At 39.0% G+C, this 25,517-nt stretch overlaps 1 protein-coding gene across 1 annotated transcript in view; it reads right to left on the bottom strand.

The window, feature by feature from the left end:
- NRG3 (neuregulin 3) overlaps window positions 1–25,517 on the bottom strand; it is a 1,181,107-nt gene that overhangs the window by 774,077 nt on the left and 381,513 nt on the right. Inside the window, exon 2 of the mRNA XM_063958773.1 lies at window positions 24,189–24,318. Coding sequence (XP_063814843.1) covers window positions 24,189–24,318 — 130 coding nt within the window. The remainder of the gene's footprint in view (window positions 1–24,188; window positions 24,319–25,517) is intronic.

Here is a 25,517-nt window from a genome sequence, read left to right as displayed (position 1 = left end):
AATTGCACAGTGGCCGATTATCGAATGTCTGCACATGCGTACACATCGTAATGTGCAGGCGTGAGGCCAAACTGCAAAAAATCCTGCATCATTTTTTGATCGCTAGGTGAACACAGGCTGATTGACAGGAAGCGGATGTTTGGGGGTGGTAACTGGCCATTTTCTGTGAGTGTCAGTAAAACTCAGGAGTTCTCAAGCATTTTCAGGGAGGGTGTGTGACTTCAGCTCCTGCCCCGACCAGCCAGTTCTGATTGCACTGTAGGTATAAGTCCTAGGCTACGTACAAACTGGTAAAACCTTTTTGCACAACGTACGCAGACTTGTACGGGGCGGTTTTTCACTCTGGGCGGTGACTATCTGATCGCAAACCTCTGCAAATTCACAGAGATGCGATCAGGCCTGAATTAGGCCCCATGTCCTGTAATGTTTTGTACTGTAAGTCACTCTTCTCTTGAATTTGTTCAAACTGTTTATTTTTATGTATTTTGTAGGCTCTGGAGACCCGTTGTGGTGACATATACAGGATGATAATAATAATGATGATAATAATAATAATAATAATAATAATAATTAAAAACTGTGATATAAAAAGACATTTCAGTAACCAGCATCATAGTTAAGATGACTGGGAAGTGCATGCGCTAAGAATACTTCCACTAGACCAGAAATATTGTTTTACAATAAACAAGTTTCTGCTACATGGCCATTTCCAGTACTGTATATAAACGTTTGCTGTCTGTATAAACTAATTTATCTTTTTTTTTTTTAAAGATGTGGTGTAGTCCCTCCTTGCTCTTAAGCCTAAAACATGTACCCAGTCCACACAGTGACCTGGAATGGATAATTATAAGGCTTTGAGGTGACAGGAAATAATCTAAACTTTGTCTTGAGTTCATCATTTATTTACCTTGGTGCAAGGAATGAGATTTTGAGCAGAACAGATCCCTCTTTTTGCATTTACAAGCATCTAAGTCAAGTGATAAACTAAACAGCTGTATATTTCAATTAAAATACATGCTCATTTTTCTGTTCCTGGAACCTCCCAGGTATTAAACCTAATATACACTGTGATTAGTTCTCTATGTAACAGAGCAGCCTCGCCTTCCAGGTTCTATATTCTGTGGAACAAAATTCTTTAATCATCTCCCTCAGGATAACTTTGTTTACCAAATACTTTAATTTTCTGAATCCCTTCCTGTTTCATCAGCAGTGAAGCTTGCATCGTGTCCCTGTCCTGAATCAACAATGAGAGTCAGAGTCTAAACCATTGGGGAATCATGCGCTTCACAAGTAGAACAATGTAGACACGAAAGGCACCATTGTGAGCTTGATTTTCTTTTCATCATATCTCTAGCACATAATTATATTTTTAATGATAATAGAGTCACCCATTTAAGTGTAAGTGATTACTGTGGTAACGTATTTTGCATCCCACACTAAGCCAAGAAATACAAAATTCAATAAGAGGACATTTATTACATTTCTTAAACTTTTGTTTCCGCTAAGCTGTTTTAGCAGTGCCCAGTACTCTGATCATTTTTTTTTTAAAGAAGAAATGAGCTGCAGTATGCTTTATTCCTGAGTGCCTGGTATAAATAAAATAAATAGAGAAAAATGCCTGTCATAAAAATTGTGAATGCATCACAATATCCGTGCTGATCGTAAAACCCTACGCAATTACCGGAACACTGAAGATTTTTCCTATCTGCGCCAGGCAAGGTCATCTTTGCTATACAAGAAACTGGAAGTGGTCCTCACTGATGTCAGAGGCCCTCCTTAAAAAGACCTGGGCATGCCTGCGTTTTTTCAGACACACCCAGAAAACAGCTGGTTTCTGCTTCCTGTCAGTCAAACAGCGCTGCATTGCGATCACGATGTGTACACATTTTTAGTTGCTATTTATGCTATTGTGTGCGCAATGTGAACGCAGCACATGTGCAGTCATTCAAAGATCGGATGGATTGCGATTCGCAAATTTTGCAATCCTTACTGAATGAGGTCCATAATTTGTCAATTATTCTGCAAAAACATCCAAGATGGTACACTTTACTGATAGACTACTTTGTCACATTAAATAAGTATGCATTACACTGCATGATTGCCCAATATTTGACATATGTGTATATATATCTTACCATTATGCTTGAGGGTGGCCAGGTGAAACTGGTCCATTAGCTACAGATACCATTGATCTGCTCATGTGTTGGTGCATGCACATTGACAGCCACAATTTTAGGGGGATCACTAAACAGTTTACTTGCTGATTTTGTGCTACACACCACTGTTAATATGTAAAAGCATTTTCAAAGTCCACTTCTACATGCTCATTTGCAGTATAAAATATATGCTGTTAACCTTACTTTTAAATAAAAGATGTTGCTTTGAGTTAAAATGTAATAATGTCATAATTATTTTATCATTATGTATGTGTAACAAAATCCGCAGAGATAACCAGCACAAAACCAGCCCTGTTTTCTATGTGCTGAATAAGTTTGAGAGTTAAACAGCACAGAGCTCCCAACGTCACCACCGGCAAATGATCTGTGTGAAGGTGGTCGCCCAGTAACAAGTTTAGCACTGCTGCTGCCCAAAAGTGAATCAGAGTATTAATGGAAAGATTTCATAAAAGGTTGTGTGATTATTATTTTAACACCTACTGTACATAGTACAGAAGGCAATATTTATATAAAAAAAAATATTTTACGTCAAAAGTGGCAGCTTCTCTTTGAATTAAACTATATTTTCCTTTCAGAAAATATTCTAATTTTGTTTTCAATTGAAATCCACGCAAGAGGATTGACAACGAGAAACACAGCTGCAAGGGTTTATATGGCAACAAGCTGTGCTATAATACAGGATACTTCTGTGTCAAGGGCAATTAGTGAACCACCTGTAAGGAAAATGATTGGTTTATAAGCAAATGCCTTAAATTACATAACAAAAGATGAAAATATGATCAGCTTGATGGCTTTTTATTTACCATAGAAATATTTCATACAGCACAGACTGAACGTCATGCTTTTATCACTTTTGAAGCTTTTATATGTACATTAGACTCTTAAAACAAAAAGTTTTAACTTCCAAGTCATTACTGTATCATTGCTTAGAAATAAACTAGTTATATTGTTAGATCAAGTTTAGTTTTTAGCCTTCCAATAATAGTAACATCTTTGTGTGATATTATAAAGTAAAAATAAAAACAGTAATATAAATCTGTAAGTGTATGAGCACATGGCTGATAAATCCATGTTAGTGATGAGTAATAGTGGGCATTATTTTCAATTGGCTTAACATTGCTTAATATGCTTCCCAAAATAACAATTTATTGGATGTATGGATGACCAATGATATGTAAAAGTATTTCTAGAAAAACACCACCTGACCTGAATACATGGTGCCCTCTGTAGACCATTTATTCAGCCTGAAACTCACACAATGAAATCTGTACAATTAGATTGAGAAGTCTGGGGCCAGTTTGAGATCAGATTTGATTACCATGTGGCAAGGCTTAAAATTATATTTGCCACATGACCAACATAAAATGAAAACAATTAAATAATTAATTGCTTATTAAGAATGTGAAAAGGGAAAAATATTGTAATTGTAGAGGTTTGCATTCAATAACTATCACTATATCACATGCAAATTTGGTTGTTCAGTTAATGAACGTTCACATTGCTAAATTAAGTTAAATATAATTAGACTATGTTTTTCAAGATTATTTTTCTATTTTGTTTTTTCTTTAACATCTTTGTGTTAGTGGAAAGTGGGGGAAGGAGATTATGGACCTAATTCTTTTATGTATGGAATGGGCAATATTCACTCAATGAAGTGATTTTCAGCAGACTGCGCATGGGCCACGTTTGCAGTGCACTCGAGCCAAGGTGCCTTTGTGATCACATTCGAAGACAGAATTTCATCGCAGAGTGGTTGACAGGAAGTGTTTGGTCCGAGGAGTTAACAGGAAGTGATAGCAAAAATGCAGGCATGTCATATCGTTTTTTTGGGAGAGTATCTACCTTCAGCTGCAAGCACATACGCAGGGAAACATGGAGCCAGCATTTTTAGGCAACCCTTAAACGCGATGTTCCTTGTTTTTTTGTATAGGCTGCAAATGTGTATGCAATTGCTATTGAGTTTGCAATGGATTTGGTGGGTGTCTCTTCTTTTCTCAGTGGCAGCTTCACTTGTAAAAATTAGCAGCTCTGTAGCCTAGAAAATTGCAATTGTATCTGCGTACAAACATGAATTATGCCCAATCTACACATCCAGCTGATGATCGGGCCATGTTCTGTCACTAACACTCTGCATGTAGTAAGGTGTGAGTGCTGCCAGCTGCCAGGTTTACAATAGTAATACTGTTCAGAAAACCACCAGCATAAGGCTTCAATCTGAACATAGTAAATAATTAATGGAAATGTAACTGCATTTCTAGGTATCCTGGGTATATTAATATACACAGAATGATGTTTGTAAAAGTGCCCAGGAGGACACCCAATAGTGGGCATATTATCACAGAAGACTATAAAATAGTTGTGGTGCACAGAAGTGCTTAACAGTTCCACATATGTGTCTCTGCCCTTTTCCCCTCCTGGTTGTCCCAATGAGACCAGGCATTTATGGGGATGAAATCGATTAGATGGAGGACACAGCCCTTTCAATTCCATCTCCATGGTTCAACCTGCATAAGTTAAATACATGTAATTTATTCAGCTTTAATTAAACCAATACTTAATTGTATAATGTGTACACAACAAGTTATTCATCAAAAAGTGAAAGAAATGAAATAAAAACTGTAAAAAATTAGCAGGCTGCTGCCTCTGCAAACTTTTCACCCTAGGCCTTAACCTAAGTGACATTTCATCAGATCTAGTCTAGTCCTGAGACATTTTCACAGATTGGTACGCCTTGCTGTCTACTCCATATTAGATACTTATTGTGAACATTTTTAATGTCCCTTCTGGAATCCCCGGGTGGTAGGTACAGTAAGCATGATGTGATGAATCATGATTTGTGAAACAGAGCAGCAGGGGTCAGCCACAATATTGCGATTTGCTGTGAATTATGTTATAAATCCACCAATGTCAGGAGGTTGATCTACTTCTCCAGGGGTTTGGTAGAGCTTCATGTAAATCAGGGGTGTTGCATACATTCTGGGTGCCTATACAAGTATGATTAAGTACTGTATATCCTTTCTTTCTATACCAGGCATGTAATTATTTTGCTATATTATGCTGCTTATTGCGAAGTGTATGTATACTTTTACATGTACATTTGTGTGAAAATATTTTTAATCTATTGGAACTACAGTATAAAGTAACCTTCCTGATAAAAATAACTATAAATAAGTCTAGTATACAGTAATTAGGATGCAAATTCATATACAATATATAAATATAATAAAAATGCAAATATATATTTGTGCTTTTCATTACACATTACTGACAGAGTTTAAGATTAAGGTGTATATTCAATTGAAGTCGAAAGCTGCCATCTGTCGAAAAGACAGCAGTTTTCAACTTTTTAAGGTCGGAAGGGGTTCCGACCTATTCAATAAAACCCCAAATTTTTCGACAGCAGCGTCCACAGCAGCGTCCACCAGACATCGCTTGCTGGAGCTGAGTGGACGCTGCAGTGAGCGGCGCCTGTGATGTAGGGACTGAGAGCGGAGGGACGGGGAGAGGCAGAGAGATTGGGGGGAGACAGGGGAGAGCCGCAGGCAGATGGGGGAGAGCAGCGCTACAGCAGCGGCTAAATAGCTGCTGCTGTAGCTCTGCTCTCCCCTGTCTGCCGCAAATCTCCCCCGTCTCCCCTCCCGCATCTCAATTCTACTTTTTTAAAAGTCGAATTGAGATGTCATTGAATAGCCCAGGTCGGATCCATTCCGACAAATGAATGTCGGAATGGATCCGACTTCAATTGAATATACCCCTGTATTACGGGTGGGGGGCAGGGATTTTTTATTAGTATGACATTGATATTTGTAGTTGAAAGTTGACCTTGTGCACCAATTCCTAAAGCGGGATGCAGTCAATTTACCTACAGTCAAAATACTGACAACCATTGACCAATGGTCAAAATACCGACATGGTCAAAATACCGACATTAAAAATATTGACGGTCAAGATACCGACAGGTAAAAAAATCAATATGAGTTTTTCATTGAAACAGACTTGTTTATACTTTACCATCACAGTGGACGTGGAGGGGGAATATAATAGTGTGCCGAGAGCTCGCCATGCGAGGGGACACGGTACATTTATACGGTGCCCATGTCAACCCATGTCGGCATACATACTCAAAAAATAGAAAAACTCGTGTTGACTTTTTGACCTGTTGACATTTTAAATGTCGGTATTTTGACCTTGTCGGTATTTCGACCATCGGTCAATTGTTGTAAGTATTTTCATTGTTGGGATTTTGATTGTAGGTAAATCATACCGATCCCACTAAAACATACGAAACACCTAGTCAGAGCTTAATTAATACTCTGAGGGGCCCAGGGCACTAAAGGTAAGGTGGTTCCTATGGACTAAAATATAGAATTTATATAGGTATATATATAGAGTAAAGATACACTCGGCACTCCGCCAAATAAATGTAGACATCTTGCCCGGTGCCTTCCTTCTGAGTTTGATATAAGTATGGTATGTAGGCGGCACTCGTGGACTTAATTCAAATAAGAAACCCGGACACTCCTGGGTTGAATACAACGTTTCGGATTTATTATCCTTCGTCAGGTATATAACAAATGCAAGAAATCAAGCTTACCTTTATGCAGTTAAGAAACACCAAGTGAAAGTGAAAGTAAGTGCAAAAACACCCCCCATGCTGCTGCTGCTGACGTCATCACCAATAGACGGCGCCTGAGCAGTGACTGGGACAAAGTGAAAATGAAAGTGAAAGTAAAAACCGTCACCATGGTTACAATGATACATTGTACAAACGGACATTACTACAAATGATCTTACAGCAATACTACAAAAAATAGCAACATAACCATTATAAGAAACAATTAAAGGAAATCATTTCATTCAGTCCATGCGGGGAAACAGTATTCAGAAGATGTATCCATTTAATTTCTAACTGCAGAAGGATCTTTCCTCTATTACCCCCCCTGATATCTTCCTTGACATGGTCCAACATCATGTAGCGTAATGAGGAGAGACTGTGCTTGCAAGTTTTAAAATGTTTGGCAACAGGCTGATCTATGTTTTTCCCTTCCAATATCTGCTTAATGGCACTGCGGTGTTGTGCCATTCTTTCTTTGAACTGGCACACCATTTTGCCTATGTAATATAAGCTGCAAGGGCACCTAATGCAGTAGATCACATATTTGCTGGTGCAAGTAAAAACATGTTTTAATTTGATCTGTTTACCACTATGTGGATGCCTGATATAATTGCCGGTGTCCAGATAGGTGCAAGTAGTGCAACCTAAGCACCTGTAGTTTCCTGGCTTTTTAGTCATGAAGTGTTTAGGATGTGTGGGTGACATGTTAGCAATGTCAACATGTATCACATGGTCCCCGATGTTTTTACCCCTTGTATAACAAGGTAGTAACGCACTTTCAGACAATTCTGCAAGGTCTGGGTCTGCTTGGACTACTGGCCAAACCCTTTTAGCGGTACTGACAATAGTCTTAGTAGATACCGTGTAATTGTTGACCCAAATCATGGTAGTGTCTATTTTATTAGGTTTGGGACAGGTGATATTCTTTACTTTAGGTGCTTTGAGTGCCTTAATTTTAGCTGATTGTAAATCCTTGTTGTTGTATCCCCTTTCTAGAAATTTTTTAGTCATAAGTTCCATTTTATTCACCTCATCAACAGGATCACTGCAAATGCGGTGAACCCGTAAGAATTGCGAATAGGGGAGACCTCTTTTAAGGGAGCTTGGATGGTGGCTGGAGGCATGCAGCATATTGTTGCAATCAGTGGGTTTCTGGTAAATAGATGTACTGAAGTCAACACCACGTATTTTTACCTCTACATCTAAAAAATGTATGTTTTCCTTTTGAATGTTCCACGTAAACTTGATGTGTCTGTCCCTAGTGTTGGCCAGTGACATCATATTAGTGAATTCCTCCTCTGTGCCCCTCCATAGGAGGAACACGTCGTCTATATATCTTGTATATAGGGGTATGAGATTGTCCAGATCCTGCCCATCAAAGAACAATTGGTGTTCAACTAGGAACATGAAAGCATTCGCGTAGGTTGGTGCGACACAAGATCCCATCGCACAACCCCGGGTCTGCAGGAAAAATTCATTGTTAAAAATAAAATAATTTCTCTCCAAAACCAACCTCAAAAGTTGCAAGAAAAAATCCACATTAGGACCAAGATAGAGGGTGTTATTGGTAATCAAACTTCGTACAGCCTCGAGTCCCCTGTCATGAGGAATACTAGTGTATAGGCTTACTACATCAATAGTGCCTAGCCAGCAGTCTTCAGGTATAACACCAAAAGATCTGAGTTTATGCAAAAACATTGTCGTGTCTTTCAGATATGTAGATTGATTTTGCACTACCGGCTGGAGGTAAAAGTCAAGATATTTGGATACTTGATAGTACAAGGAATCCCTGGCAGACACAATGGGTCTGCCAGGTGGCTTCTCACTGTTTTTATGCAATTTGGGAAGCATATTGAATATGGGTACCCGGGGATAATTACAACACAAAGCATTCTTTACAGATTCAGTAATATGTCCAGCCTCAACCGCAGACAGCAAGACATCTTCAAGCTCCCTTAGATACATAGCAGTGGGATCAGCCTCTAGCTTGGTATACACATTATCATCACATAACTGTCTATAAGCTTCATCTCTATAATCACATAAGTCTTGCACCACAATGCCCCCACCTTTATCGGCAGGGCGTATTGTTATGTCATTACAGGTCGCAAGATCACGCAATGCCTGCCATTCAGCAGGTGATAAATTCATGGTGCTAGTGACATTTTCTTTTTCACATAAATCAATACAATTAGTGACAGTTCTAGTGAAAGCTTTTATGGCTGTGTTGGAAGAATAGGGGTCAAAGTTAGATTTTGGTTTAACAGGACATGCTGGTTTATCAATTTTAGTTAAAGGTTTATCAGAGTCATTTTTACTAAAGAATTCTTTCAGTCTCAGTTGCCTGTTAAGGCGACTCAGGTCAACTTTGCTTTTGAGACTATTATGGGGGTTAGTCGGAACAAAATTCAAACCTTTACTCAACACCGCAGTCTCAATGTCAGTCAATGTGCGTGATGATAAATTATATATCATTTCTTTGTTGTTTTTGCAGCTCGCTTTGGTCTCCCTTTGGCATTGGCCGCCACGTCTGGTTCTTTGTCTTCTGCGCCGTCCTCCTTTGCTCTCGTTTTTACCCCTAAAGGGGAACGACCTCTGGAATTGGTGCGACTGGTGCTTGGTAGTTCTGCTTCACTGTGAGAGGTTCCACTGGAGGTGTCAGTGTTTAGGATGTGTGGGTGACATGTTAGCAATGTCAACATGTATCACATGGTCCCCGATGTTTTTACCCCTTGTATAACAAGGTAGTAACGCACTTTCAGACAATTCTGCAAGGTCTGGGTCTGCTTGGACTACTGGCCAAACCCTTTTAGCGGTACTGACAATAGTCTTAGTAGATACCGTGTAATTGTTGACCCAAATCATGGTAGTGTCTATTTTATTAGGTTTGGGACAGGTGATATTCTTTACTTTAGGTGCTTTGAGTGCCTTAATTTTAGCTGATTGTAAATCCTTGTTGTTGTACCCCCTTTCTAGAAATTTTTTAGTCATAAGTTCCATTTTATTCACCTCATCAACAGGATCACTGCAAATGCGGTGAACCCGTAAGAATTGCGAATAAAATCCTGGAGCAGAACAGCCTGAATGCTCTGATCTCAGATACTTCTGTGGACTGGATCGCTAAATTAAACACAGAGGTAGAAAAATACAGATCTGAATTAATTCAATTCAAAACTAAAAAATTGGCTACTGTCAATAGAGACTATGATGAGAACCGGGTATACTACTGGGCGAATCCGCAACCGGGCGGACGGAGACCATACCGCAGGAGGTTCAATAAATTTAATAAACAATCTGGACGATCATCTCAAGATACTGACACCTCCAGTGGAACCTCTCACAGTGAAGCAGAACTACCAAGCACCAGTCGCACCAATTCCAGAGGTCGTTCCCCTTTAGGGGTAAAAACGAGAGCAAAGGAGGACGGCGCAGAAGACAAAGAACCAGACGTGGCGGCCAATGCCAAAGGGAGACCAAAGCGAGCAGCAAAAACAACAAAGAAATGATATATAATTTATCATCACGCACATTGACTGACATTGAGACTGCGGTGTTGAGTAAAGGTTTGAATTTTGTTCCGACTAACCCCCATAATAGTCTCAAAAGCAAAGTTGACCTGAGTCGCCTTAACAGGCAACTGAGACTGAAAGAATTCTTTAGTAAAAATGACTCTGATAAACCTTTAACTAAAATTGATAAACCAGCATGTCCTGTTAAACCAAAATCTAACTTTGACCCCTATTCTTCCAACACAGCCATAAAAGCTTTCACTAGAACTGTCACTAATTGTATTGATTTATGTGAAAAAGAAAATGTCACTAGCACCATGAATTTATCACCTGCTGAATGGCAGGCATTGCGTGATCTTGCGACCTGTAATGACATAACAATACGCCCTGCCGATAAAGGTGGGGGCATTGTGGTGCAAGACTTATGTGATTATAGAGATGAAGCTTATAGACAGTTATGTGATGATAATGTGTATACCAAGCTAGAGGCTGATCCCACTGCTATGTATCTAAGGGAGCTTGAAGATGTCTTGCTGTCTGCGGTTGAGGCTGGACATATTACTGAATCTGTAAAGAATGCTTTGTGTTGTAATTATCCCCGGGTACCCATATTCAATATGCTTCCCAAATTGCATAAAAACAGTGAGAAGCCACCTGGCAGACCCATTGTGTCTGCCAGGGACTCCTTGTACTATCAAGTATCCAAATATCTTGACTTTTACCTCCAGCCGGTAGTGCAAAATCAATCTACATATCTGAAAGACACGACAATGTTTTTGCATAAACTCAGATCTTTTGGTGTTATACCTGAAGACTGCTGGCTAGGCACTATTGATGTAGTAAGCCTATACACTAGTATTCCTCATGACAGGGGACTCGAGGCTGTACGAAGTTTGATTACCAATAACACCCTCTATCTTGGTCCTAATGTGGATTTTTTCTTGCAACTTTTGAGGTTGGTTTTGGAGAGAAATTATTTTATTTTTAACAATGAATTTTTCCTGCAGACCCGGGGTTGTGCGATGGGATCTTGTGTCGCACCAACCTACGCGAATGCTTTCATGTTCCTAGTTGAACACCAATTGTTCTTTGATGGGCAGGACCTGGCCAATCTCATACCCCTATATACAAGATATATAGACGACGTGTTCCTCCTATGGAGGGGCACAGAGGAGGAATTCACTAATATGATGTCACTGGCCAACACTAGGGACAGACACATCAAGTTTACGTGGAACATTCAAAAGGAAAACATACATTTTTTAGATGTAGAGGTAAAAATACGTGGTGTTGACTTCAGTACATCTATTTACCAGAAACCCACTGATTGCAACAATATGCTGCATGCCTCCAGCCACCATCCAAGCTCCCTTAAAAGAGGTCTCCCCTATTCGCAATTCTTACGGGTTCACCGCATTTGCAGTGATCCTGTTGATGAGGTGAATAAAATGGAACTTATGACTAAAAAATTTCTAGAAAGGGGGTACAACAACAAGGATTTACAATCAGCTAAAATTAAGGCACTCAAAGCACCTAAAGTAAAGAATATCACCTGTCCCAAACCTAATAAAATAGACACTACCATGATTTGGGTCAACAATTACACGGTATCTACTAAGACTATTGTCAGTACCGCTAAAAGGGTTTGGCCAGTAGTCCAAGCAGACCCAGACCTTGCAGAATTGTCTGAAAGTGCGTTACTACCTTGTTATACAAGGGGTAAAAACATCGGGGACCATGTGATACATGTTGACATTGCTAACATGTCACCCACACATCCTAAACACTTCATGACTAAAAAGCCAGGAAACTACAGGTGCTTAGGTTGCACTACTTGCACCTATCTGGACACCGGCAATTATATCAGGCATCCACATAGTGGTAAACAGATCAAATTAAAACATGTTTTTACTTGCACCAGCAAATATGTGATCTACTGCATTAGGTGCCCTTGCAGCTTATATTACATAGGCAAAACGGTGTGCCAGTTCAAAGAAAGAATGGCACAACACCGCAGTGCCATTAAGCAGATATTGGAAGGGAAAAACATAGATCAGCCTGTTGCCAAACATTTTAAAACTTGCAAGCACAGTCTCTCCTCATTACGCTACATGATGTTGGACCATGTCAAGGAAGATATCAGGGGGGGTAATAGAGGAAAGATCCTTCTGCAGTTAGAAATTAAATGGATACATCTTCTGAATACTGTTTCCCCGCATGGACTGAATGAAATGATTTCCTTTAATTGTTTCTTATAATGGTTATGTTGCTATTTTTTGTAGTATTGCTGTAAGATCATTTGTAGTAATGTCCGTTTGTACAATGTATCATTGTAACCATGGTGACGGTTTTTACTTTCACTTTCATTTTCACTTTGTCCCAGTCACTGCTCAGGCGCCGTCTATTGGTGATGACGTCAGCAGCAGCAGCATGGGGAGTGTTTTTGCACTTACTTTCACTTTCACTTGGTGTTTCTTAACTGCATAAAGGTAAGCTTGATTTCTTGCATTTGTTATATACCTGACGAAGGATAATAAATCCGAAACGTTGTATTCAACCCAGGAGTGTCCGGGTTTCTTATTTGAATTAAGTCCACGAGTGCCGCCTACATACCATACTTATAGGTATATATATATATATATATATAAGTCTGAATGGGGAGAGCGCACCAATGAATAATAATAAAAAACACTTTACTTGTATAAAATATCCACATACATGCAAATTAAAAACGTTGCACTTAGCCACGTTCCCAGATGACTACCACTTCAGTACAGTTCAGTCCGACAGCAGTCTTTTTCACGGGGATACCGCCAGCTCTGTTGCTCAATGGGTGACAAGAGATCATCCACGGAGGTAGGTCACACCCTACGTGGATGATATATATATATATATAGATGGATATATATATATATATATCTATATATATATATATATATATATATATATATATGCATACCATAATAAGTTATCGTGGCGATGGGACCCCAGTCTAAGCACAGAATGCATTTATGATTCATATACACCTTATATACACAGCCTGAAGGTAATTTTAGCCAATATTTTTAATAACTTTGTGCATTAAACAAAGTGTGTGTACATTCACACAATTAATTTATGTTTCATATACACCTTATACACAGCCTGAGGGTCATTTAATACAATGTTTTTAATAAAATGAATATATAGACTTGACTATATAAGAGAGCGCAAAAATAATATAATATAAAAACAATTTATTATGATTAAAAAGTCCAATTGGTAAATAGATCAAAATTTGTTATAATAATAAAACCACATCACATCACTTGAACCATTATAAACCAGTAGACTTATGTCCATGACCAGTCCCAATTTAAACATATTTATAGATGTCCAAAGATTCTTACATGGACAAAGATAAATGTCCCGGACCAATGAATGGCTCCCTGTATTGAAGAATAAATGTGGATGTATACCTTATTAAGGGTACTGGCCTTTTAGATATAGTGGAGATATGTGCTGAAGTAGAGCTTGACACTCTGCTGGATATAATTTAATGATCCTCCTCATCCATGTAGTGCAGTCACAGCCCCCGTGATTGGTACATAAATTATCTCACCGCTAGCATTTTTGTGCCTCCCATCCTTTGAACTCCAAACGGTGCACTTGTAGCCGTGGAATGCAGGGAGACGCTGCCAGACCCTATGGCACAAGGGCTGAGGCAGCGATGTAGAAGACGGTGAATCCCGGACTGGGGCAGCGCAGCCACAATCAGCACGGGCGGTCTGCAGATGATTCGTCCCTGACTGGGACAGAGCGGCTGGCAACAAAAAAGGTGATCTGCAAGGAGGTGGATCCCAAAGCTGGGATGAAGCAACTGTCCGCGGTACAAGTAATCACCACAGTGGCAATGCCGGTATTGAAAGCTGGTAACAAGGTGGGTGAAGTGGCTATCACCTTTACGCGTTTCTGCGACGTAGCTGGCTGTCGGTTTCCTCAGAATGTTTTTAATAACTTTGTGTATTAAACAAAGTTTGTGTACATTGAGCCATCAGAAAACAAAGGTTTCACTATCTCACTCTCACTCAAAAAATTCCGTATTTCGGAATATTTGGATATGGGATACTCAACCTGTATATATATATATATATATGGCGAAGTTTCCCCAGGGCGCTAATGAGTTCCTTTGGTATATCTAAATTTCTCACTTTTAATAAAATTTCATAATTCACTTATATTAGAACTTTCATAAAATCAATTCTGTTTATTTAACAAAGTACAATTGGATACATTATGTCACAATATGTCTACAGTGACCAATAACAAAGTTTTGTACAGATGTTTATGTTGATTCCAGTATATTTCAATCACCAAACAACAGAGAAGTCTTCCTCAAAGACAAGACAATTGCTGCTGTCTTAACCCAACGCGTTTCGTCCTATGGACTTCATCAGGGGTTGTACTTATAATCTAAACAATGTAGAAAGTGTTTCATAAGTATAACATTTTATCAAAATTGTACTTATTTCCTTTACAATTATAATTAATACATACCAAAGGATCACTATAAGAATGAGCAACTTAACGTATCTTCAATGATACATAAAAACACTTAAAAGTGATATCGTACTAGATCTCACCACATGGAATATCTGTAGATTTAAATGATAAAAGAAATATGAATGAGGAGGGGTATAGGATAACAAGACTGAACAAGACTAAATAATAAACATATAGTTTTTCCCATTTAGTCTGTGTTTACATTACACTATAACATTTGTTCAATTTATTAAAGAAACCTATTGTTTATATTACTATCAAGCTGAATGATGCTCTTCAAGATATTTCGTCATATACATCATTTGTAAACTAAAGCGGGGGAAATGTCCTACCCGATTGACATATTTGTACATACCTAATCAGTGGATGATTGAATATTTATCCATTTTGCTGAACCCAGTTATATTTCTGAGGGCAATTGCGTTTTTGACCTATGATGGAAGACACACTTCCAGTGTTATATAGGTATACTACACATCAGGAATGTTAACCCATAGTTTATATATATATATATATACACTGAAAATACTGTGTCTTTTCTAGTTGTCAGGTCAAAAGAGGATATGTAAATGCTGTCCTAATGTAATAAATTCCACCTTAATGATGATCTCTGACACCCTTGATGAGCATCTCTGATGAATTTATGGCCAATGTTGTTAACAAGAAAATCTCCTGTGCAGTTTGGCAGAAGCAGACAGGGACTTACCTGCACTCCCACCCATCCCTGGCCAAACTCACTGGCATAAGGATTCAGCAATTACAGTATGTTGAGGTATGATCTTTCTGTGGAGGGATGAAACCACCAGTCCAAGCAAGTGTCTGTCCTGAACCTTGCAGTGCTACAAAGTCACGGCAGCGACGGGTGCACCTCTGGGACTGAAGTATATACCAACAAAAGTGCTGGGTTGCAGGATGGCATGCACAGCGGTCCTTGAGAGAGGGGGGCAGGGGTAACGTACCTCCTGTGCCCCTCTCCTTAATCCGGCTCTGCACCCAGTTGTAGTTTTGCATCAGCTCTAAAAAACCATCTCCATTCAGCATGTATGTGTACTTCGGAATATGGAAGTCCTGCTTATGGTAACATTACCACAAAGCTCCTCAAAAGTGTTTTGGTCAAACTATGTTAATAAACATTTATAAAAAATCTTGCAAATTCAAACAGTTCCAAACAGTATATGCAAATTGTCATCGCCAAGGACCCGGGGTCCTGGGGGCAGCACCCTGCAGCCAGTAGCACTGCAGCATACAGCACTGTCTGGTCCTACATCTTGCAATTACTCCATTGCATATTTAAAATGCAAGAGGAACTTTCACAATTCTTCTTATCACAATTTATTTCTGTATTTTTCAAATTAATGACTTAAAGAAAAACTGACACCTGTCACCATCACAAGGGAGAAATTCCAGAAATAAAGTTGCCTTACAGTACATCTATTATTTGATACTTTGTAAACAACTGCTCTGCATGCTATAGCCTCCTAGTAGTATCTTTAGGGGTTAAGGCATTAATAAGAAGAATTAGTCACCAGCTGTCAACATCAGACTAAATAAACAATGTAAATAGCATTACTGATCTGCCAAAAGGGACATATTGTAAAGTATTTTTTTCATACAGCCAAATAAAATGCAATTCCGTATTGCTGTTGAATGTGATGCTTAATGGCATTTTATCAGTCTACTGCACAGTAATTCAGACAGTACTGTTAAACGCTTGCGCTGATAGAAACGTGAGACTAGACGCAATGAACCATTGCTTCTGATAAAGTTGTACAGCCAGCCAAAAGAGCATAACTTAACTCACAATTGATGGTTTTATATTACCCATCACTGCAACTTTAAAGTTCTCAGCCAGGAGATGCCACACAGAATACACAATGAGGTGCTCTGTGTTTCTGCTATTAGTGTTTGATCATAGACATTGCCATGGGGAAGGTCATCAACACAGACAGAGAAGAGTAAAGACAGTGCCAGTGCCACCTTAATAAGCAGTGCTAAAGTAAAATATGAAGAGGGTCATCGAGCAGTTATTTATATCCCTGGGTTACTTTTATGTGGACAATATAATCTAAACAGTGTACAGACTGCATTATAAATAGTGGAACAAGAGCCCTATGTAGACTGTTAAGAGACAATTAAGGAATGGAGAGTTTCAAAATGTGAACAGATACAGAAGCCAAACAGGTCTATGTTATACACTGATATTTGATTTAACAGTCAGGTTTTTCTTTCTGTAAAATATTTATACATCCAGAACTTGCACAGGGACTTTATGTAGATTGGCTATTATGTCATGTTACATATATTAAAGGCTATTTGTTGAATAAACTGCCTGTTCCAGATACTTACCATTTCATGCTTACAGATTTTTCAAACATTAACTATTTTATTGAAAATAACTTTACAGCTGCCATGTATGGTTAATAAACCATCACTGTGTCATTTTAGTATGTTGTAGTTTACAAGTGGTAAAAAAACTGAACATGCATAATTCATATAGCATGGCAGACCCGGGCTCCCTCTTACTGGGATACCAGCGCAACTCTGTTCAAAGTTGAAAGTGATAGGCCAAGTTTGACTCTCCTCCATATATAAGGAAGTCTCTGAGGACCACTCAGTGCCAGAGTATTGGCACCATACCTGGTCTGTATGACTCCCAGTATAATTCACAATGTTCTTATTCTCCTCACCTGCTCCCTTGGTTCTGTTTGCCTGATCTCCTGGCTTCGACATTGGCTTTTCTTATGGCCTGATAGAGCCTGTCCCCTGCATAGCTTGCCTGGCTCTGACTCGTTTCTGTTCACTATACTACCAAGGGCGCATTAAGAGAGGAAATGGCTCATGTGCAGACGCCATCCAGGCCCCCCTCCTGTCTAGCCAGCTGCACTGCAGTGAGCACTAGTAGAGTCTGGCACTGTGCTAGAGTCTATTATGCATGTGTGTTTTCCTGGTGATTTTCTTTTTACGAATGAGCAAAAAGCTGGGAAATGGCTGCAAAACTATATTCCTGCTGATTTGTGGAGCACTGCTGCTGCTGACATGGAATATTCAGAAGGGGAAGCAATGAAGATATGATTGTAGGGTATTTAGTATGGGCCCCCCTGGACCCATGGGCCTGAATGCAATGCACACCCTTCAACGATTATTGATACGCCAGTGCCCACTACCTGCCTTTATTTCTGTCCACTGGGCTATGCATAGGAACCCAGATAGAGGGCCACAATCTGTGTATTAGGTGCAGTTAAGCCAAACCCTGGTGAAAACCACCGATAAATTAGACGTTGTGCCTCTGCTCAGGGTATTAAAAAATCCTACAAGTACGGTCATCGGTCATACCATCCCTGTGAGAATTGTGACATTGAGAGTGGACTGTTTCTTTCTATTATGGGAATCATATATTGACACTCTCCCTCTCACCAGACAACAAATACAACACAGTCTCAAAAATACCACCTGGTATCTCACAAAAATGGCAGTGCAAGATCCACCTGTATCTCTCTAAATGAACAGATATGACGTGGCAGGGGCAAACGCAAGATTTCTATAGGGAGGTTTCCAAATACGGTATCTGCTCACACACACATATGCATGTATATACATACACTCACACACATGCATGCATACACACACACGTTTGCATATATATGTTTTCAGACAGCACTTGGGATGCCAGAAGTCAGAATCCCGACAGCGGCATCCCGATGTGCAGGATCATGACACTGTGAGTTATGTATCCTAACCCCCTTATCTCAGCCTGACTGTAACCCCCCCATGCAGCTTAACCTATCCCTCCCTGGTGGTGCCTAAACCTAACCCGAACCCTCCCCAGTGGTGCCTAAACCTAACCTCCATGTAGTAGTGAATCATAAATGGTTCTCTAAATACAGGGGAGAACTAGCACACCATTCAAATGAATCATTAATTTAATAGCTGCAACTTAATATAAAAAAAATGGCAGCTTTGATAATGCCATTGAATTGCATAACAGGAAGATGAATCTTAATGTATCTTAGTAATTCAAGTCATTATGTTCCGATGGCACACAGCATATATATATATATATATATATATATATATATACACACACACACACACACACACACACACACACACACACACGTAATACTTAAAAACTCCTGCACCTTTAGGCATCTGCCTCTCCCGCCACTGCCTGTGATTTACCTGCCGCTGCCTCCAGTGCTGCAGTCCCGCAGCTGTTGCCACTACCAATGCCTGCTATTCTCTGCCGTGGCTGCCAAGGTCCCTCAGCCCCGCTGCTGATGTTGCATGCATCCACTGCCGCTGTCCTGCAGCTCCTGCCACTGCTGATTCCTGCTATCCTCCGTCACTGCCGAGATCCTGCAGATCCTGCCGCTGCTGAATACCTGCCTACTCTGCCAGTGCCGCAGTTGCCCTCTGCAATCTGCTGTGGATTATCAGAGGAGCAGCACGTGGCAGTGAGTGAAGACCTGCTCCGTCCATAAAAAAAACTTTGTGTAACAAGGGGGGTTTCTGGGTACTCAGAAACCCCCCCTGTGTGCGCCACTGATGTGGGATGGCATCTCCCTCCAGGGCTCCAATACTGTAACTCAATTTTGTAACCAACATCATTGTATTGCTTTAAGTATTTTTCTTTTATATACAAACAGAGGTTTTCATATATAAGTGTATATCATAGTAACAATTCTTGGTCAAAACAAAACTCCATGCAAGCTAAGTCTCTCATTATATTGGATCATTCAGTATAACTTTTGAGGAAATTGTAATGGATCATATGATATACATCATAATTCTATTGAAATGCTAATGTTTAATATTCCTTGGTGAACTACGGGTACCATGTAACATCAGTGTTTCCTAAAAATGGCTGTACTGTTGATTCATGAGGCCTCAATAAAAAATTTGTTTAAATAAAAAAAAAGAGTATAGCTTGTGATTGGCTAAGTAAAACTTCACTCTTTAACAAAACTAAATTAGGAAGACACAGTAAAACTGAACAATCTCAGACATTTAGAAATATGTCATCACATCCAAGTCTCAAATAATGTAACTGTTTTATCTTGCGATACATCTCTTATTACAGTAGATTTTGCTGTTAATAGCTCAGGGTATTTCAGTTAACTACAAAATACACTATTCTAAGGCGAAATGGTTGTGCCATAAACTGTATACCATCTGTATAGAAGAAATAATGTTTTAGTTTTACAATTGCTTTTACTTTGATATTGTCTATGGGCAGTTAATAAAATCAAGTAGTAAAATCCAAAGTCAATTGTAACTAAAACAAATCTGTTACTGAACAAATATTTTATTTTTATGCTACAGTAACTGCATTATTTAGCAATCGCACTGGTGAAACAATGCTTTGCTTATCAATTGAATACCAAGGTAAACACTCCCTGTGTTAAGCAGCAAAGTGCTAATGGCCTGATTCAGAAGTTCACACACACTACACACAATTTTGATGTTTGTGCAATTGAGCGATTATTTGCTACTATGTTCAGTATGTGTAAAACATCCTGGAAACCTCTACAGAGCATACGATACCCTGAATATGCGCTACTGCATATGGGAGAACTGGTATATGAACCAGAGAGGCAATTCCATGGGCATTCCAAGTTTCTATGCTGGAGGCGAGGGTGTGCCAATGGTGGACAGTATAGGATCATCAGCTGTGATACTGCATACAAGGGAGCAGAAAATGGCAATCTCAGGGCTTCTCCATTCCGACTCACGCTTGTGCACAAGATCGTTGGGTTAAACAGGCTTTTGCATAGCATTGCACCTGCAAATCCGGTAATAGGCTCTAGAGCAGGTGCAGCAGTGACCATCTCTAGTTCAGGACCTAATTATTCATGCTTGCTGACTACTTTATTAATCAGAGAAATAAGTTTGACATGTAAAAGTTTAGGGTGCATATTTATCAAGCTCATTTTTTATAAAATTATAAATGCCATCATTTTACGTATGCCCCTATGTAGAAAAAGCCAGGTGCATTAGACTTTACAAAAATCTCTTGCAAAAGGTACATCAACACAATCTTTGAAGGAGTCTTAAAAAATGTAAAACACTCCTTCAGGATGTGGCCCGTAGGGACAGTGATACTTGGAACCGCTGTCCCTGAAAGGTAAATTTAGCACATACTGTAGCTGGGAAAGTTTAGTCAAAAATTAAAGAATCAGTCACAATACAGACTCATAATAATGGAGGGAGTCCCATAATTATCATAGCTAATTAGAGCTTCTGGAGGCCGTCTGCTAATACACTCATAGCACACCAACCCCATCCTCTACACACAGAACAAGTGGGTCTTCACTCTTGAATCATTCCAGGAAGTATGGACACCTAGATCTACTGTATGAATATTCTGGAATATCTACTTCTTGTGAATAAATGTATCATATACCTGTAGTAATGGACCTCCCAAGCCATGCACTTTTCATTTTAGCTTCAGAGCTTTTGGATTAAAGGGTCTTATTCTCTTTAGGAGAGAAACTGAAGACCTCTAGCCAATGTACAGCATACAAGACATTTTGCTTTCGCACATGTTGAATGTAGCATGCGACTGTGGTTGTGATAAAAAAAATTTTTAAAAATGAACAAAAGAGGTTTTTTTTTTAAAATCATATGGCAGTTCTCTACCAGAGCTTGAAAATACAGTGTGCCAATAATAATTAATTTATTTCACTCAGACATCTTGTGAACACCATACATTTTTGGACTTTCCCCTTATCACCACTTCTGGATGGCCAAATCAGTAATTAGCTGTGCAGTAGCCAGCAGCTTTTATAGTCACTTTAAGCTATGTGGCAACCAACAGCATGTAAAGGGGAAAAAAATCAGCATTTTATTCCCCCTGCTTCCACCTCACTGATCCACTGTCCAGTCTTAGCGCCTTAGGCTGCAGCTTAATCAGCCTAATATTTGATCAGGCATACAGTAGGCCCAAATCAGGGCACAGGTGATGAACAGAATTAATGATCACTGGGGTGGGACTATATTTATAAAAGATAAAAAAACAACATCTAGTAAATGTTATTAGGCCAAACATGGTAAAAATTGTGCCACCTAAACTACAATAATAATAATTACAATAATCAAACAAGTAGACGTAAACCATAGTTAAAGTAGTTAAAAATGTATCAGGAATTCCTACTGTACTTGATCAAGCAGATTGTGAAACCAACTCTATGGTGAAAAAAAGAAGTATCATGTCATTGATGCTACAAATGAGTTCAGTTTATGTACAGTATTTTGAGTTTTAGCTTACTGTGTTTTACTGTACATCTCTATATGTGCCTGACAATTGTGTTTCTTTAAAACTCATGCACAATCATTAAGATCTTGTTTGGCACAGTCTGCTATTCATGCACAAGATACAAGATTTACAAGTCACCACGGGTGTAGTATGGTATGCCGGCGGCCGGGCTCCCGGCGACCAGCATACCGACGCTGGAATCCCAACCCCCGGCATACCGACAGCGTGGTGAGCGCAAATGAGTCCCTTGCGGGCTCACTGCGCTCGCCACGCTATGGGCATGGTGGCGCGCTACGTGTGCCACACTATTTATTCTCCCTCCAGGGGGGTCGTGGACCTCCAAGAGGTAGAAAAAGTGTTGGTATGCCGGCTGTCGGGATTCCGGTGCCGGTACACTGTGCGCTGGGATCCCGACAGCCGGCAAACTGAAGACCACCCGTCACCACAGCCAGTTGCTGTCTTACAACACAGTGAGGTTGAACAACCCCATTTACATAACAACCCTCTTTTCATTGAGCAGAGATACTCAGTTACCCATGTTACTAATGTCAAATATTGAATATTAATATGTGGTGACTTTTAAGATAACATTTTCAATATATGACTGAAACTTTGAGGTAATATATTTTGTATTTTCCTTTCAGGCATCTCATGCTCTTCATCTTCTGTATCCCATATGAGGATTAAAATTAGGGATAGTGCCATTTTTCACTCCGATGTTCTATGTCACAGACCACAGTGAAAGTAATGGAAAACTGATCACATGTGAGACGAATGTTGTAACCACTGAATATGTACTATATGCCCCCAGCAATCTCTTCAGAGCACTATAGTTCAGTGTTACCTACAACTAACAAATTCATGTTGGTTTCTGAATACATTTAGGTAACCTTTAGACCATATTAAATCAAAGTACAATTTTGTGGATCTGTTAGGAAATGTTACCCAGGTAGTGCCCAGTCTGAAACATAATTGTAGGACTAACTGTATACAGTTTTAAATTAGATGTTTATTTATATCAATGCTTAGGGGTTTCTTTTCGAGGTGTAGAGTTTAAAACCCAGTACATCTGAATGTGTTTATGCCTGACATGGCTAGTAAAAGCATTGCCTTTTAAAATAACGCACATAAACACAATCACAACCCTACGCTTCATAAATAAACTCCTTAGAATCAGCACACTCTGAATCGCTTTACAATTGGGACCAAACACAATAAACAAGAAGACTAGGCATTAAGTTGGTGACATCCATGTTTATGAATCAAAATACTATAGATGTCTTATTTAAAAAAAACATACAGTAAATGAAACAATATTGCTGTGGACGCTTTCATACTGCACTGTAAAGCATGTCAAGGCTGGCCAAGGATATATAACACAGAGCCAGCCTTCCGACAAGCGCACACACACACATACCAGATTAAGAGTCTCATGTGCCTAGGGCTGAGAATTATGGTGGGCCCTGCAAAGATTGCAGGATTTATGTTCAAGATGAGAATAAGACCACCAGGGAAAGACTGAGAGCCATGGATTTGACATACAAATAATGCACTCAAGCCTTACAGCCAAACACAGTCTGATTTGTAGCCTGGAAGGCAATGGAATCCCCTGCCAATGAAGTACACAGTATAAGGACAAATAACAGTAAACAGCTGTATCCTGCATATTAATCATACTAACAATGCTATTATTTGACATAAGCAACAAAAGGTTTCCAGTCCATTTGTGGTGAACTTGTGATCCAACTTGCAATATATTTTGTATTATTTATATTTAAAATGAATTATTATTAGTCTTAATTCCATTTTAAATCAATGTTAATAAATGATTGCTGACTGACTTACCAGTTATTTTATATAATGAAAGAAAACATGGATCTCGTTGTCCGCATATTGCACGCAAAACACGGTGATATTGCTATACACAATACTAGAAAAGCAAAATATATATTTTGCACTATTACTAAGTACAACAATCAAACTGAAACTGGGAAAAATTTGCAAATAAACTTTAGGATATTAAAAAAAAAAATTCTCTGCATACTTGGGAAAAACGACTTATAGTATTTTATGGAGCATCACTGACTTACCGGCAATGTTTATGAGATGCTGTTAAGGTTTCTATCACAAAGCATTCCCCATCATTTAAGCAGTATGCAAGATCTTTATCTTTGCAGGGTTTAAAGTGTTCAGATCTCTCGGTGAAGTAGGTGGTAGTGTCTGCAGGGAAAATGAGAAAATAATAGCATTTAGAAATGTTGGCTTAATATCAAATCTTTTTCTATCCACTCTCTATAAGGGAGACATTAAGGATAAGATTTATTTCAATGTATAGTCCAATGGAATGGAAACTCTGGCATCAACATACAGAATATACTTCATTAACCCCACAATTATAACACCATTAACATGCTTTAATGCAGTAGTTCTTTCTAGACAACTGCAACAGAGGTGGTTGCTGTTTGACTTCAGGTACACCCTGCATTTCCCGTATATAACAATTCAACACTTCAATGACTACTACAGGTATAACCTTTACATACAGTATACCTATCCCAACATATTTTCTACCTAAAGAAAAAGCAAACATTTTCATATGCACATCCATGTGTTAATAGAGATTGGAAGAGGTCATTGGTGAGCATAACTAAAAATTGTTGTAGTTATTTATTTTCTTACTTTATCTCATTGATTTTCAAACATACTTATTATAAATTATGCTTTAAAGAAACAATTAGACTAAAAAACGATTATACAAAAAGTGAATCCCATTGTCTACAGTAGGGGTACAGTAGGGGTTCAGAAATATATATGGCTTTACTATACACCAACACCTTTGGAGGAAGAACAATTTCAGCAGGACAATGAGCCCAACTTCAAGGTTTAGGGTACATTTATCAAGCAATGGAGGGAGATAAAGTGGAGAAGTTGTGCAAAGCAGCAACTAAGTTTGAGACAATAAACAGGATAGCAAATCCATCATTTGAGAATGTGGGCTCCTGTGCTCAGTGTTGCAATGTGTTTAACTAGGTATAACTAGTAATTGTGCTGTAATATAAAATGATAAAGAGACTTTATAATAATGCTATCTTATTTATTTCCAGTGAATAGAGACATTATCTATAGCATACTATTACATCATGAGGATACCTGTAAAGCATATCGCTATACTTGCTGCAAGTACACTACTTAAAATTCCTTGTTACCTAACCTGCATATGAATGGGCTCCTCTTTGCTGATCTTCCACAAGAATCTGTGGTCACAGAGGTTGAGTTGGAAGTTGGAACTAGGTGGCAGATTAAGTTGACATCCAAAATGAGGTATTACCATTCTAACACCTTTGTATGACTCACTGTATATGTACTAATGCCTAAGAAACACATTATTCAACATGATTTGTGACTAGTAACATCTTTTG

The sequence above is a fragment of the Pseudophryne corroboree genome, chromosome 3, assembly GCF_028390025.1.
Source record: "Pseudophryne corroboree isolate aPseCor3 chromosome 3, aPseCor3.hap2, whole genome shotgun sequence".
NCBI classification, from domain to species: Eukaryota; Metazoa; Chordata; class Amphibia; order Anura; family Myobatrachidae; genus Pseudophryne; species Pseudophryne corroboree.
The sequence above is the reverse complement of the archived record's forward strand: the minus strand, read 5'-3'. Positions and strand labels throughout refer to the sequence as shown.